Source organism: Manduca sexta, chromosome 18, assembly GCF_014839805.1.
Source record: "Manduca sexta isolate Smith_Timp_Sample1 chromosome 18, JHU_Msex_v1.0, whole genome shotgun sequence".
Classification (NCBI taxonomy): domain Eukaryota; kingdom Metazoa; phylum Arthropoda; class Insecta; order Lepidoptera; family Sphingidae; genus Manduca; species Manduca sexta.
The window spans coordinates 10,581,051-10,594,345 of record NC_051132.1 but is presented as its reverse complement, the minus strand read 5'-3'; the positions used below and the strand labels follow the sequence as shown (position 1 = coordinate 10,594,345).

General features: G+C 33.0%; 3 protein-coding genes across 7 annotated transcripts; 1 reads left to right on the top strand and 2 right to left on the bottom strand.

Moving 5' to 3' along the window:
* Positions 1–4,077: 4,077 nt before the first annotated feature.
* On the bottom strand, positions 4,078–6,871 carry LOC115439779 (probable NADH dehydrogenase [ubiquinone] 1 alpha subcomplex subunit 12). The gene is made up of 4 exons (XM_030163765.2): positions 6,637–6,871; positions 5,897–6,038; positions 4,922–4,978; positions 4,078–4,381 (listed from the first exon to the last, which is right to left on the bottom strand). The coding sequence occupies exons 1-4, from the start codon at positions 6,735–6,737 to the stop codon at positions 4,244–4,246; spliced, it is 438 nt and encodes a 145-aa protein (XP_030019625.1). The 5' UTR covers positions 6,738–6,871; the 3' UTR covers positions 4,078–4,243.
* Positions 6,872–7,143: 272 nt separating this feature from the next.
* LOC115439769 (G patch domain-containing protein 4) lies at positions 7,144–9,340 on the top strand. The gene is made up of 4 exons (XM_030163752.2): positions 7,144–7,414; positions 7,666–7,817; positions 8,173–8,450; positions 8,763–9,340. The coding sequence occupies exons 1-4, from the start codon at positions 7,369–7,371 to the stop codon at positions 9,247–9,249; spliced, it is 963 nt and encodes a 320-aa protein (XP_030019612.1). The 5' UTR covers positions 7,144–7,368; the 3' UTR covers positions 9,250–9,340.
* A 788-nt stretch (positions 9,341–10,128) lies between these two features.
* On the bottom strand, positions 10,129–12,613 carry LOC115439770 (putative gamma-glutamylcyclotransferase CG2811). 5 transcript variants are annotated; one of them, XM_030163756.2, is made up of 5 exons: positions 12,360–12,613; positions 11,680–11,875; positions 11,142–11,244; positions 10,592–10,771; positions 10,129–10,280 (listed from the first exon to the last, which is right to left on the bottom strand). In XM_030163756.2, the coding sequence occupies exons 2-4, from the start codon at positions 11,873–11,875 to the stop codon at positions 10,594–10,596; spliced, it is 477 nt and encodes a 158-aa protein (XP_030019616.1). In that variant the 5' UTR covers positions 12,360–12,613; the 3' UTR covers positions 10,129–10,280; positions 10,592–10,593. The 5 variants fall into 5 exon arrangements, with proteins under 5 accessions (XP_030019616.1, XP_030019613.1, XP_030019614.1 ...); XM_030163753.2 differs by lacking the exon at positions 12,360–12,613 and adding an exon at positions 12,073–12,353; XM_030163754.2 differs by lacking the exon at positions 12,360–12,613 and adding an exon at positions 12,073–12,353 and having other exon boundaries at positions 10,643–10,771.
* Positions 12,614–13,295: the final 682 nt, after the last annotated feature.

The following is a 13,295-nucleotide window of genomic DNA, read 5'->3' as shown; positions in this document are numbered from 1 at the left end:
GTCCTTCAAATATGATAGTTATGTTTAGTGCTATAAGATCGAAAGTTAATAGTCAGAGGTCTCAAAAGCTCATGCCGATGTTCTTCGCTTGTAGATAGATCGTGGGCAGTTGGTAGGATACAAAAGTTCCCAAACTTTATTTAAAGTTTAAAACTTTAAAAAAGTATTATCGCTCAAATACTTAGAGCAATAATATCATATTACTTATATGTTAATAATTAAGTAGATAAGAAAATGGAGAGTGTTCTGTGTTAAAAGGTTTTTTACAGAAACAATTGTTACTTTTCGTATTAATTTGCCTTTGTTTTATAGATTGGACATTAGAAGCCAGAAAATAACCTGTTAATATTTTTGCAATTTTATACACAAAAAAAATCTTATTTACAAGGAAAACTATACATAGAGTTCTTTGTTTTTGTGAACATGAAAATTTAGAAACAAAATATGTAAATGAAGAGAAAGCAAAAAGAACATCCCAGCCTTCATTTTACCCCCAATCGCTAATTCTTTATGCTATTAAACATACTTTAATAGTTGTCTTTGCAGGGAACTGTAGTGCATTACAGCACGACCCACATAAACGACATTGATTGATTGTGTTTTTATTTATAGACGTTTTCCAAGATTTGTGGTAATGTTTTCTAACGGATATGTGTAATAGTATAGAATTTTCCATTATTTTAATATACAGTTTTCGTTTTAAGATTCCATAACTGTGTAGGCAATTAAATAAAATACTGATATGTAAGTTGAGAAAACGTGGTGCAGTACGTCGTTATAAAATCGATCCTTATGCGCTTTAATATTCCCCTTCGTAGTAGTTACAGCCCCGCATCTTTAGTCACCCCTTACTACTTGGTTGACAGCAGCGTATAATTACAAGTAGCAATTAACAAGCAACTAAAACGAGTGGTGAATATGCAGCTCTAATTGCAATGGAACTAAAGAGTTTTAGTCATTCTTATATTTACTTTTGAAGATGTTTATTTACCATAAGACTTTCGAAGATGCACGGTTTTCCCACATACAATATTTAATGCGAATTAGATACGAAAACCGTAAAATATATTAAAAGAACTCTTTAGTATGATAATGCTTTGGAATAGCATGTGCCACGCGTAAGGTCAAATCAAAAGTTTGAGGGTCCGTGTACAGGACCCGTACAAGCAAACTGGTTTGCTACGTAGAAATAATAACAGGCCGACCGCCGTATCATTCCCAATTGTATCTCACGGATTTTTAACAACTCGTTTGTGTTGTGCGGATATGTGCGCTTGAAATTCGCTTTATTTATATGTAGAGAATTTGCTAACGATGTTTCACGAGACTCGTTATAAGGCCATAGTAAATTAAAATGCAGTTCCTGTTGCGCTAATACGTAACCACTTGAGTTTGAAAATAATACTCAAGTCGTATTTTATAACAACGTTGTTGTACTAACTTAATTTACGTTGCAATTTTGTCAGCCAGTCTCTGATTTGACTTGTACACAGCGGTGGTCCACGAATATAAATTAACATGTGACTAAAAAGCTGTCGATTCCACAAATTCTGTACGATGCGGCGAGCCGCGCGCCTGTACAGAATACCGGTGCAGCGCTACCCGCGTTGCACACCTCTGCAACCAGCCAATTCCAGTCCAAATTACGACATAGCAGCATTAATGGCCGTAAAACAGCCTGTAAATTCGTCCCATATTTTTATGTTAAAAATTATTTCTTATGGACATAAACCTGAAAACAAATAAACTAATCCATAACTCTAATCGAACTTGTAAGGTTTGTCGCATTAAAAACCTCGTGATCTAGAAATGCAGGTACGCTGCTGACAAATTAAGACGCACAATCGTGTTAAACACTTTTCATTAAGTATAATATGTAGAACAATAAGACGAAGAAGATATTACAGGTTTTAGAAGATTAGGTATTACGTTAAAATATAAGAGTAATAAATTACTAGTAAACAGATAGGAAAACACAGTTAAACTTCAATGAAAACATAACTATAACCAATAGTCGACGTCATATCCCAACCCTACATTGTCGAAACGAGAGTTTCTTTTCGTACTTTGATTTTTATTTTAACATCAATACTTGTAGTTTATCTTTAATACCTATCCGAAGTTAACAAAGCGACGCAACTTATCACCCAACTCAACGCTTATAGAGAAGTCACCTATCACTCCAATTGATACTCTAACACGATGTTCCTAGAGTTGCAATACAAAAATAACAATCAAGAGTATTGTATAGAATCACTAAGATCATTTTAAGACTACAAACTCTAATTGGCTGTAGGTACGACCTATCTTATTTCTTCTTTAAGCAAAGGTAGACTACCATCGCGGATTCTTGCTATCACAGTCGCGAAATGCAACGTGTTCTGATGATCGGTGTTTCATCATGGCTGCTTAACTAACTTAGTATCCATTGAGGGATACAATACCAATATCTACAATACAATTGCTTTCCTACTCAAATAGCATCACAACTCGGGTCTGTAAATTACAAAATAAGTAATGCACTGCAATATACTAGACAGTATGCTCATCATGGCACTGAAGCCACTAAGGTTAATATCAAAATCCGTTATCGCTACAAATAAGATGTAAAATAAATTTCGTATTAAGTCAAATATTAAGTGGTTATTGCCGTAGTCCAATTATGGAGATTAGTCGTGGTTATACCTACCTATGCTTCATCCATCAATGTGATAATGAATGATATAATATGTGAGTATGGGCCAACAACATTGGATTATAACTGCGTATTACTATATAATAATTTTCAGTAAGTAGCGGCGATAGCCTAATTGGGTGTGGTATGGACTACCGAGATGAATTTCAACAGATTCGAATCTCAAGGGCACACACCTCTGACTTTTCTAAAATGATTTGTGTATTTTTGTAAATTATCGCTTACTTTAACTGTGAAGGAAAACATCGTGAGAAAACCTGCATACCTTGAGAAGTTCTCTATAGGAATTTTGAAAATGTGTGTAGTCTACCAAACCGCACTGGGCCAACGTGGTGGATTTAAACCTAATTCCTCTCAGTAGTAGAGCAGGCGCGGGCCCAGCAGTAGGACAGTATATAATACAGGGCTGATATTATTATTATTAACAGTAATTATAGTTGGAATAAAATAGTTCGACGGACCAAACTGAATCTCTGCACATTACTTGGCAATAAAATTTAAAAAACTACTCAGACGAACCCTTGGGTATGAACGCCTCGCTGATTTTAATGAGACTTGCACCACGCAACGTCCCTATAAGCGCGAGGCTTTTTCTAGGGTGGTCACCACCCACCCTAGCACCCTCCATGCTACGCTTATGGGTAACTAAAATACTAAACGCAAATTCTGACCCCAAACAACTTACGTATTTTTTTTTTATCAAAAAAACCGTTTGTCTAAATATACTGGTGTAGGTGTTCATATTCCCTGCGCAATGTAAGTATTATTTCCTGCCTGTCTGAGTGCTTTAGTGGCATATTTGTATTTTGTGCATGGTATAACCAACCCTCGAAGTCCCAAGTTCGAATGCAGGCTCGCGCCGTGATATTGTTTTTTCTGCTTAGTATCTGCCCGAAGTCTGAATTTTGTGTCTAATATGATAATACTAACCTGCCATCACAGCATGGTATGGAACAGACATGGTGAAAAATTTATCCTAGTGGCATCTCTGTCTACCCTTTGGATGATGAAAGACGTGAAGCGTGTTATTTTTTTGTAAATGTTTGTACAATACCGGGTACTGTCTAGTGATTCGAAATGGATAACAGATGCACAATGTAATTTTATTATTTACTTTTGAATACGTAACTGTTACAAAGTAAAATATCACTAATTTTATTTCCGACTTCGGTTGTGATTATGTTACCTCTCTTTACGTATCAGCGTAAGTTATTTTTTTACGGTACACAATACAAAGACGATAATTGTATTGTATAAGCCCCACGCAGTGATGGCTGCTTTGCAGTTAGTTACGATTGACGGAAAAGTTATGTTTATTAGGTCTTGCATCAATGTTTTGGTTAAATCTTATTTTTTAAATATGTTTTAAGTAAAACAGCGTATATTCAGCGTATTTATTCCATTTTCTACTTACAATTAAATAATGTACAAATATAAGTTGCTAATCTTGAAAACAAATACAACCCTATCATTATAACCAGTATTTTCTGCCCAAAATGTCAACTTGGTTATACTGCTTATTGCAAGTTGTTACATGAAATTATTTTTTTAAGCGCCGGTCTTCGGTTTCGGGACCCATGGCTCGATCTTAGCCCTGGTGGTGCTGTATGGAGTGTATTGGCCAGTAGTTCCAGAAAGGTTCTCTGTGAATTCTGCCATCCATTTGTAGTGGGGGCGGCTGGGATCCTAGGAATAAAATAAATAAACATTTTATCCCTAATTTAAAATGTCCATAGTTATATAAATAATCCTAAGTGTTATTTAGTTATAATAATTATTATTCTTATACATTGTTTTATCATAATTGCAACTTTATTTACCTATGTGACAAATAAAGAAGATTATATTATTTTTATATTTTTAAATTTTAAATGTCATTGAATTTTTAATAGGACAACATAATATACTTCAGGAGTTAATACTAAACAATTATTATGTGCTTGGTGACAATTATATTGGTGTATGAATGCTGTACTGAGGTTTCAGTTTCGATTCCTTGCTTGAATAAAAATAGTATGTTTTTCTGCTCAATATCAGCCTGGAATCTGGTAATGTGTATTAATTCGCAATAAACTCACACAATTACTTGGGCAAGTCAACAATTGAATCGTTATGAATTTTCTTATTAAAATCAATACTAAATCACTAGACTCAAAGAATTACTGATTGTTGTTTAGATATGAGTTTTAAGCATCGTAACAATTATAGCAACAAAATGTTTGTTACCTGATGTGGTGGCAGATCAGTTTTGTAGTGCAGCCATCCGTACCACTCAGCAGGGACCTGAAGGAATATAGATATGAGTGGCAAAGAAATTTTACGAAAGGTAAAACCCGACATAACATGTAGGTACAGTGTTTGTATGTATGTAGCTGCATAAATGCAGTCTGAAAATCGTTCTGCTAATAATTAGATTCTACAGAAATTTACATAAAGGGAAGCCAGTAGAGATCGGTTTATATCGACCCTTTGCCTTTGCTTTGATAGATATGTATTATGTTTACTGCTGTGGTGCAATCTATTTTACAGCCGTACACAAGGGGTTACAACCTGCCATAGTGGCCCACGTAAGTGTGTCACGTTCCGGGACCAGCCTTTGTATATACAGATCCAACAGGCCAGCATAATTGTGTTGACTGCCGAGGGGTAATCATCTCAGACCAGTCAACATTCTATTGGATCCTACATCACTTACTATCAGTTGCAGTGGGGTCACTGTACCATTCATGTATAAAATAAAACCAAGGATTATAAATACAAAATAGTCTTTACTGGCAGTAGATATCTCATATGTAAAACCATTTGGGTAGGTGTCACTGTCTATTTCAATCACAAAGCAGCAGTATATATGCACTGTCATGTTACAGTTTGAAAGACTTTATAAACAACATAATTATTGGGCATTGTGAGACCTAACATGAGTGTTAGGGAAACAAGTGCAATAGTGTGCCACAAAAATACATGTGAAATTAAAACTGATTTCTACAATATCCCGATATTAGCCTTATACAGCCTAGTGTACATCACCATTAAAGATAATTATGTACCTATAATTTGGATAAATAAACATTATTATTACTAATTCATAGAAGTTTATTCTATATTCCTTATTGTGATGATGTACTGCTAATATGACACTTTTAAGTTTCAAACAAATTATTAAAACTTTATTTATGAAAATTAGAAATGGTAAATGAATACCTGACTAGCGTCATAGTTCAAGTGCACTTTCTCAGAGTACTCCACCCATCTGTTCCTGCTGTAGAAGTAGCGTGGATTCTCATAGTACTTGTTGCCAAACTTATCCTCACCTACTAAGACGCCATCTTTCAACTCCTCTTGCCTGAAATTTACAACCTTTTTTCATTAAACTGGTATCTAATATACATGGTACAGGTTATAGATAGATAAACTCTGTGATTCTTTGCCTGGTGAGTTGTGTAAAAAAAACTCTTATGTTACTTTGTGTATCATAACTTTCTATGAATTCAGTCTATAAGCTAAATTGATTTTGTAATTCCTGAAACAAGCATTCTCAATGGATTGGTGTATACCAATATCGTATATGCCAGAGAAATATATAATTGATACAAAATATGGTCACTATTTTTCCTATGGTTTGAATTTTCCTCATAGAAATATAAGCACATAAAACACTTAAGAGACATACATGTAATCCTGAGTTCACTATCAAAATATGTGGTGATATGGGTGCTAGAAACTACGAGTCGTAAACCCAAAAAACTAAGGGGCAGAGGCAATGTAAGCAAAAACCAGGGTCACACAACATGACTCTCGATACGAGGATTAAAACTACGTTTCACGCCAGGCTATTTCTCGTCTGTATAACGGAGATTTCTGAGGTGAGTCCCATGAATAACACTAAAAATCTCAAAACATAACCTCTGCAAAATTACATAATAACGAAAAAATATACCAACTTGTAAAGCTTATACAAGGAAGCGCGTATGCCACCATTCTGTTTGATTATGTTGAATAACTTAGCTACTTTATCCAGAGCCAATAACTTAGCTACCGACATTTTAACGAAACTTCGATCCCGTCTCGTAGAAAAATATTGTCAGCTCACAGGTGTCACCTTCACTATTTTGACATTTGTCAATATTTTTTTTTTCGTCCTTAGAGGACTGGCTATAGTCTTACGACCATACTGCCGTCTTACGTATAATTGACATTTGTCAACTTCGTTTTGAGCTAAAAACTGAGTTGCAAACTTCCGAATAAAATTTCTTCTTGTGCTTTATTTTCTTAACGTTACGTTATCGAAATATAACAAAAAAATAAAGTGTTTCTGGGAATACATACTAAATATTTTTCAACATCCCATCACTGATCAATACGGGCCAACGAAAAAAGTAGACAAGTAAAAAATTATTCGCCTTAAATTATCTGGATTTTTTTTTAATCTTTAGATTTATTTTGAATTTTGACTTTTGACAGTTCATAAATCATAATTTTTGCGCATGTCGATTAATTTATAGGTTAAGTTTGTTAAAGTTGTGTTTTTTTAATTTTAATTCTTGTACTAGTTCTGCTCACTGAACTCGTATTTATTTTTATGTGATAAGTTCCGAGGTCCTAGATAGCCTTACGTATATATTTTAATAATTTAATATTCGTTATACAAATGAAAATTATAGATAGCTGGCAATATGGATTTTGCTAGAAAACAGTTATTAAAATACGGATGGTCTGAAGGTAAACTACTATACAATATCCTTACAGGAGAATACAATTGAGTAACATAGATATATATCAAACCACTTAGTTAAGAAATAATCTAGATTTAGACCTATAATTATGTACTACATGCTTTGAATACCTCAAACATTTCCTAATTCTCCCTGCATTATTGTATGTTTTTGTAATAATGTCTCAAATATGCATATCTAAAACAATTTTATCTACAAATAAAATAACTATAGTAATAAATATTATGTATATTCCAGGCAAAGGGTTAGGGAAACATGAGAATGGCATATCCCAGCCACTTAAACCTAAGATTAAGAGAAGTGTGACAGGGGTTGGTCATGACCCAGCCTCAGAGTTCAACGAGCACTGGTGGAGTGCACTGTACGACAAGGCTGCAGGGAATGTTGAAGTAATTATGTTTTATTGCTGTAAAGTGTATATACACCTACCTGTAACTTTTAAGGATTGTACTTATTAGTGATGTTAGTGAACTCTTGATTTTTTCAATATCAAAGTGCACTTTATCACCATATTGGTTATTATTAGGTTTTCAAATTCAAAATTCAATTTACGAAATATTTTTAACACTAGACACTATGTTACTTAAGAATAATTTTTTTTGGGACACTAAGTTTCATACATATTTAAAATCAGCACTTTTATTTACTGTTTTTTAACAAAGTTAAATTTAAAAAAAAATGTTTAAGTCAATTAGCCTTTCAACCATTTATCCCCAACACTTTATCCCCATTATTTTATGACAGGTCCACGAAAATAATGGAAAAACAAAAAAGATCAATACAAAAGGTGACTTAACAATAACAACCAACACATGGCAAATTAGCAAAGGATCAAAGAAAGAGGCAAAAGAACAATATTCTGAATTCTTTCTACGCACAGCAGTACTGACTAAGGGGGGTAACAAAGTGGAGAAAGTAAAAGAAAGTGATTCTGAAGATGAAGCAGAGACTGAAAAGAAGGATGTGTTAAAGATGACTGATGAGGAATTGTTTGCTGCTTGTGAAGGAAGAACTGCACATAAGTAAGTGGCTTTGTGGTTGGATTTGTTATGATTTGTTTAGCTTACATTTCATATAATAATTGTGTACTAACTAATGAATAGCATATATGATTCCTGAGAACTGGGGAAACTATTAGCAGTAAAATTAATTTAGTCATATTTCTTATAAGTTATGGTATTATTAAATCCCATGTAATAAGGGGTACTGTTAAAGTATCTAGTTTATAGGTGCAAGTAGAACTTGGAAACCTACAAAGTAACTTTAGTTTCCTTATAAGATTTGAAATAGGGACTTTTGAAAATTAAACTTTAAATTTGTTATAAAATTTCCAGAGGTGCCCGCCACGGCTTGAAAGCAACTGGAAAATTGGCCAGGATAGCACAACAAGAAGCAATGCTGCTGTCACAATCAAAATACAATGGTTATTCTCATGCTAAGAAAATTAAAGAACCTATAGAAGATGCTATATTGAGTCCAGAAGAAACAGAACCCAAGAAGAAGAAGAAAAAGCGAAAAAGGTGTTTTAGTAATGAAGGACGTCACGAAAATCCTAAGGTAGAAAATCTTACTCCTGTGCCTGCAGAAAGTAGTAATGATACTAATTCTACACCAGTAGATGAGAATGGTAGAAAAAACAAATTGCAAAATGATAAAATAGGCTTAGATAGCAAAAAAGTTGACAATAATGTAATTAGACCCAAGAAAAAAAGTAAAAGAAAAATACAACAGGAAGAAGTGATTCCAATGGAAACTGATATGGTTCAAACTGAAGATATAGAAAATATTAGTAAAAAGAAAAAATTAAAGGAACTTGAATAGATATTGCAACTTGTATCAATATAGCTTGTATATTTTTATACATCAGGTTATGTTTTATAAGATGATTGTAAATAAAATATTATAAATTATTTATGATGCCTTTGTTTTAAAGCATATGATAGGTTAGCTGTTGTAGCTTAGGATTTTGTAAAATTATCCATATCACTTATTTATAGTTAAGGTGACATTATAGTCAAAGAGCCCTATTTCGTCTACAGGGGCGAATCAGTCTTTTAGAAACTACGGGAAGTCTAGGAAAAGGACAACTTTGATAGCCATATAGGTGAATAGAGGCCCCCTTACTACATTTCTTCAAAATTTCTGTTTGGCTCTTCATAATTAATAAATTGTATTGTAAGGGGCTATTGAGCATAGACTATTTATTAAATAATACATTGTCGTCGGCTACAGATGGTGAAGAAGTGTGCAATTTGAATCCTGTTTTTGTACAGCTAAAAAAGTATACATTACAACTATAACTTCAAAATACTACTACTGTAAAGAATAAAGAGTTGTTAAAATAATAGGAACTAATGTGTTTAAGCTCTTGTTAGCTCAGTTTGCTATAATGTAAAACCTGTGGTCTCACGTTATTCACCAAGATAGGTGGCTAATAAAGCAAAGCCAAAGCTAATAGACAGTTTTCAGAATCCCTATTCTGAAAACTATGATATGCTAAAACCACACTGCAATTATATTGCACTTGCGACAGCCGAGGGACTTCTGGATACTCTCTGATAATTATCAGTTATAATTGACCTCTAACCTAAGTATACTAGTACTATGTTCAACATTGGTGAGTGGATCCGAAAGTTATTTTATATTTTTTTTAACACATAATATAACACTAGCTAACTTTTTCACCAAATAAAAGAATAGTAATAATAAAACATTTTTAATAACAAATGTAAATAGAACATAATATAAATATTTATTATTATAGGAATGGTTTATAAAATTAGAATAATTATCTATATTTCTCCATCACAGGTCAGGCACCATTTAAATCTTCAAGAGTTGACTCATTATTGCTGAAAGATAAAGAACAAATCTATTACTATTGTATTATATCTCAAATCACAAAACACTAAAATGAACACCCTTTTTAAATTACAGTGTTGTGAGTTTCAGTATTTTGTACAGAGTAATAGCAAGACTACTTGCTTGAGCCCCATTGCTATCTATAAACATTAACTACATCACCTAGAATAATACAATGCACCTATAATTCTGCACACAGCTACTTCATGGGAGGAATAGGCAAAGGAATATAATAAGCACTATTTCAGTCACTCAATAATACACTACAATGCAATTTGCACATAAAGACATTCACACACACCATCATTCAGTCAACTCAGCCTTATGATTGTATGTAGGATCTCGTTTAGACCTCTCCATATATGGCAGTCCATGGTTTCCGTGGGATGAGTAGTTGTCCATACTACGCCGCTGCAGCAAGTCCGGCTTGAAGTTCTTTATAAAATATACCCAGCATTTCAAAGTTTGAGTTTCATTTTCTCTGTAACAACAATATTATTACATTTATGATTCAATGATATAAATATTTGTTACTGTAATAAAATTTACAAGATAATTTACTTAGTAATATTTTTATCTTTAGCCTTTTAAAGCTATGCATATGAAAGTTTGTATGTACATTTGAATGTTTATTAGAAAAAGGACATGGGCCAAAATTATTTTTCATAACCAAATTTTCAATTTAAGAATTTGCTTCACATAAAATTATATTATTCTTCAGCCTTTGTGGTCACAGGGCATCATGCTGATAACTAGTATTATTTGACCAAATAAAATCCATAAATTAGTCTTATTTCCAAGACATACACACATTGGCCAGACCAACAGTTTTTCAAATTTATATCACTCACTTTTTTACTAGTATGTCATCAATCTCTCTTATGTAGAAGTCGGGATGATCCTCCAAAATATCCAGTTTACTAAGCATCAAATCATCTACTTCATACACTTCACCTGAAATTGTTTACATTACCTCTAAGATCTATGAAATGCAATGTAAAAGACATTCTACATAGTTATTTTTTATATGAATTATACAATGTACAAGTGATCTTGTACACATAAAAAATCATTAATTTTCCTATCTATATATAAAATATTTTTGGGAAAGATTCAAGGAATTGGTGACAATGTAAAACAATAACTTGAAATATTTGTCTATTTGTATGTTCAAAGGTTCATTGGAGTATCACACCAAAACTATTCATTGGATCCAAAATTTTATTACTAAAAAATCCTGGGGTAATTGGTGGTAAGTCTGGGACAGGTGACACAGGAGAGGTGGACATTGCTCATGTTCTGTTTTAATGGAATTTAATTGGGAAAAGTATGAGATCTGATGTAGATCTAACACAATGTTTTACAGAGCTACTACAAAATAAAAATTACCTTTTATATAATGCCCATTGCCCGGGCTGAATAGTAAGAATGGGATATTATACTTTGTAGCTATTATAAGTGGGTATTTGTTCTTTGTGGTTCCTTCAGCTATAAACTTCCCCACACCATTATTGGGATCAGTCAGCCAGTGATGATTGGGCTCGTTCCGTTTTAATGTACCGTAGACAAATACTTTGTGAGACATCTGAAAAATATTTTTTGCATGTTTATATATTAAATTATAAAATTTTATTATTGCCCTTTTTTAATGCTTTATGCTGAATGCGTGACATTGGGTGTAATAAAGTATTTATTAGATTATTAAGTAATAAAGTTTATGTTTTTAAAACAGATAAAAGAAAATTTCTTGACAAAGTATGCATTTTATTAAGCTAAACTTACATTTCGAAAGCTAAAAAAATAATATCGCACTGACATTAAATTCCTTATGATCCATTCAAACTGCCATGGATGAATATTACGTACTTGGCATACATAAGCGCGGTGATTATATTGTATAATTTATTAGGATATTTTTTGTATGGGCGTAAATCACCAATTAAATTCACCACCAAAGCGAATTATAATAAATATGGAAATTCACAACCAAAATCAAAGAACCAAAATATTAACTCAAACTCCTTGAACCACAACAGCGACATGCAAACTCAAATGTACAAACTACAAACCAGATAGAGCTGAGGCAATCGACGTTACTTATCAAAAAGATTATTTTGTTAACATCGTTAACATGTTATTAAGTTTGTTAGCATGGTAAGCTCAGAACAATAAGGGTCGGATTAATAATAATCCATGAGGCCGGCATAAAGTAAATAATATACTATGTAACTTTGCAACGTAAAAATGGCCTTATAGTTTATACAAACACACTGGAATCAAGACTTCTGGGTAAACGCTTTAAGCGCTCGCAACCCCTTTTTATGGCTACAAGCACTGTGTTGCTGTGCTACGCCAATGACAATAATGTTTGGGAAACATATAACGGGAACACAATAGGTTTTGGAATTTGGAATAACTAAGTAAATAATAACAGAAAATAGCTAATAGTAATAACCCTCAATATGAACATAATAGGGTTAATATAAACTATATTTTTATGTTATTATGTACAATAAATGAAGAAATAGCTTCATAATAATTTACATTAAAACACCATTGAGCACCTGATAGTAAAATAGGGAGTTACAAGCATTGTCTATTTTTAGAACTGCAGATGCACAAAGTTGTTGCGCAACAGTAGACGTAACTGATAAAAGGTTTGCCTCTAAATCATTCGTTTTAGAGGTAAATCCATTAAAATAGGCAACATTTCTGGCAGCTGTCAAGTGCCAACTGTCAAGAGTAAAGACACCATAACTTTAAATCTCGACTGATAAGCCTAGCCTATACATCCGAAACAAAGATCTGAATTCAGAAACGGAATCATCAACTATTAATTTTCGTAAAGACCATTCCAAGCCCCATACCGTGTGGCATGATTTAATTAATTTTTCATAGGTTCAACAATTCTGAATTTCTGAGATTAATCTGAGTGAATGATATTGGCAAGCATTCGAAATTAATTTTATTTTAAAGGGTTAAATGGGTATATGAATAATTTTGTA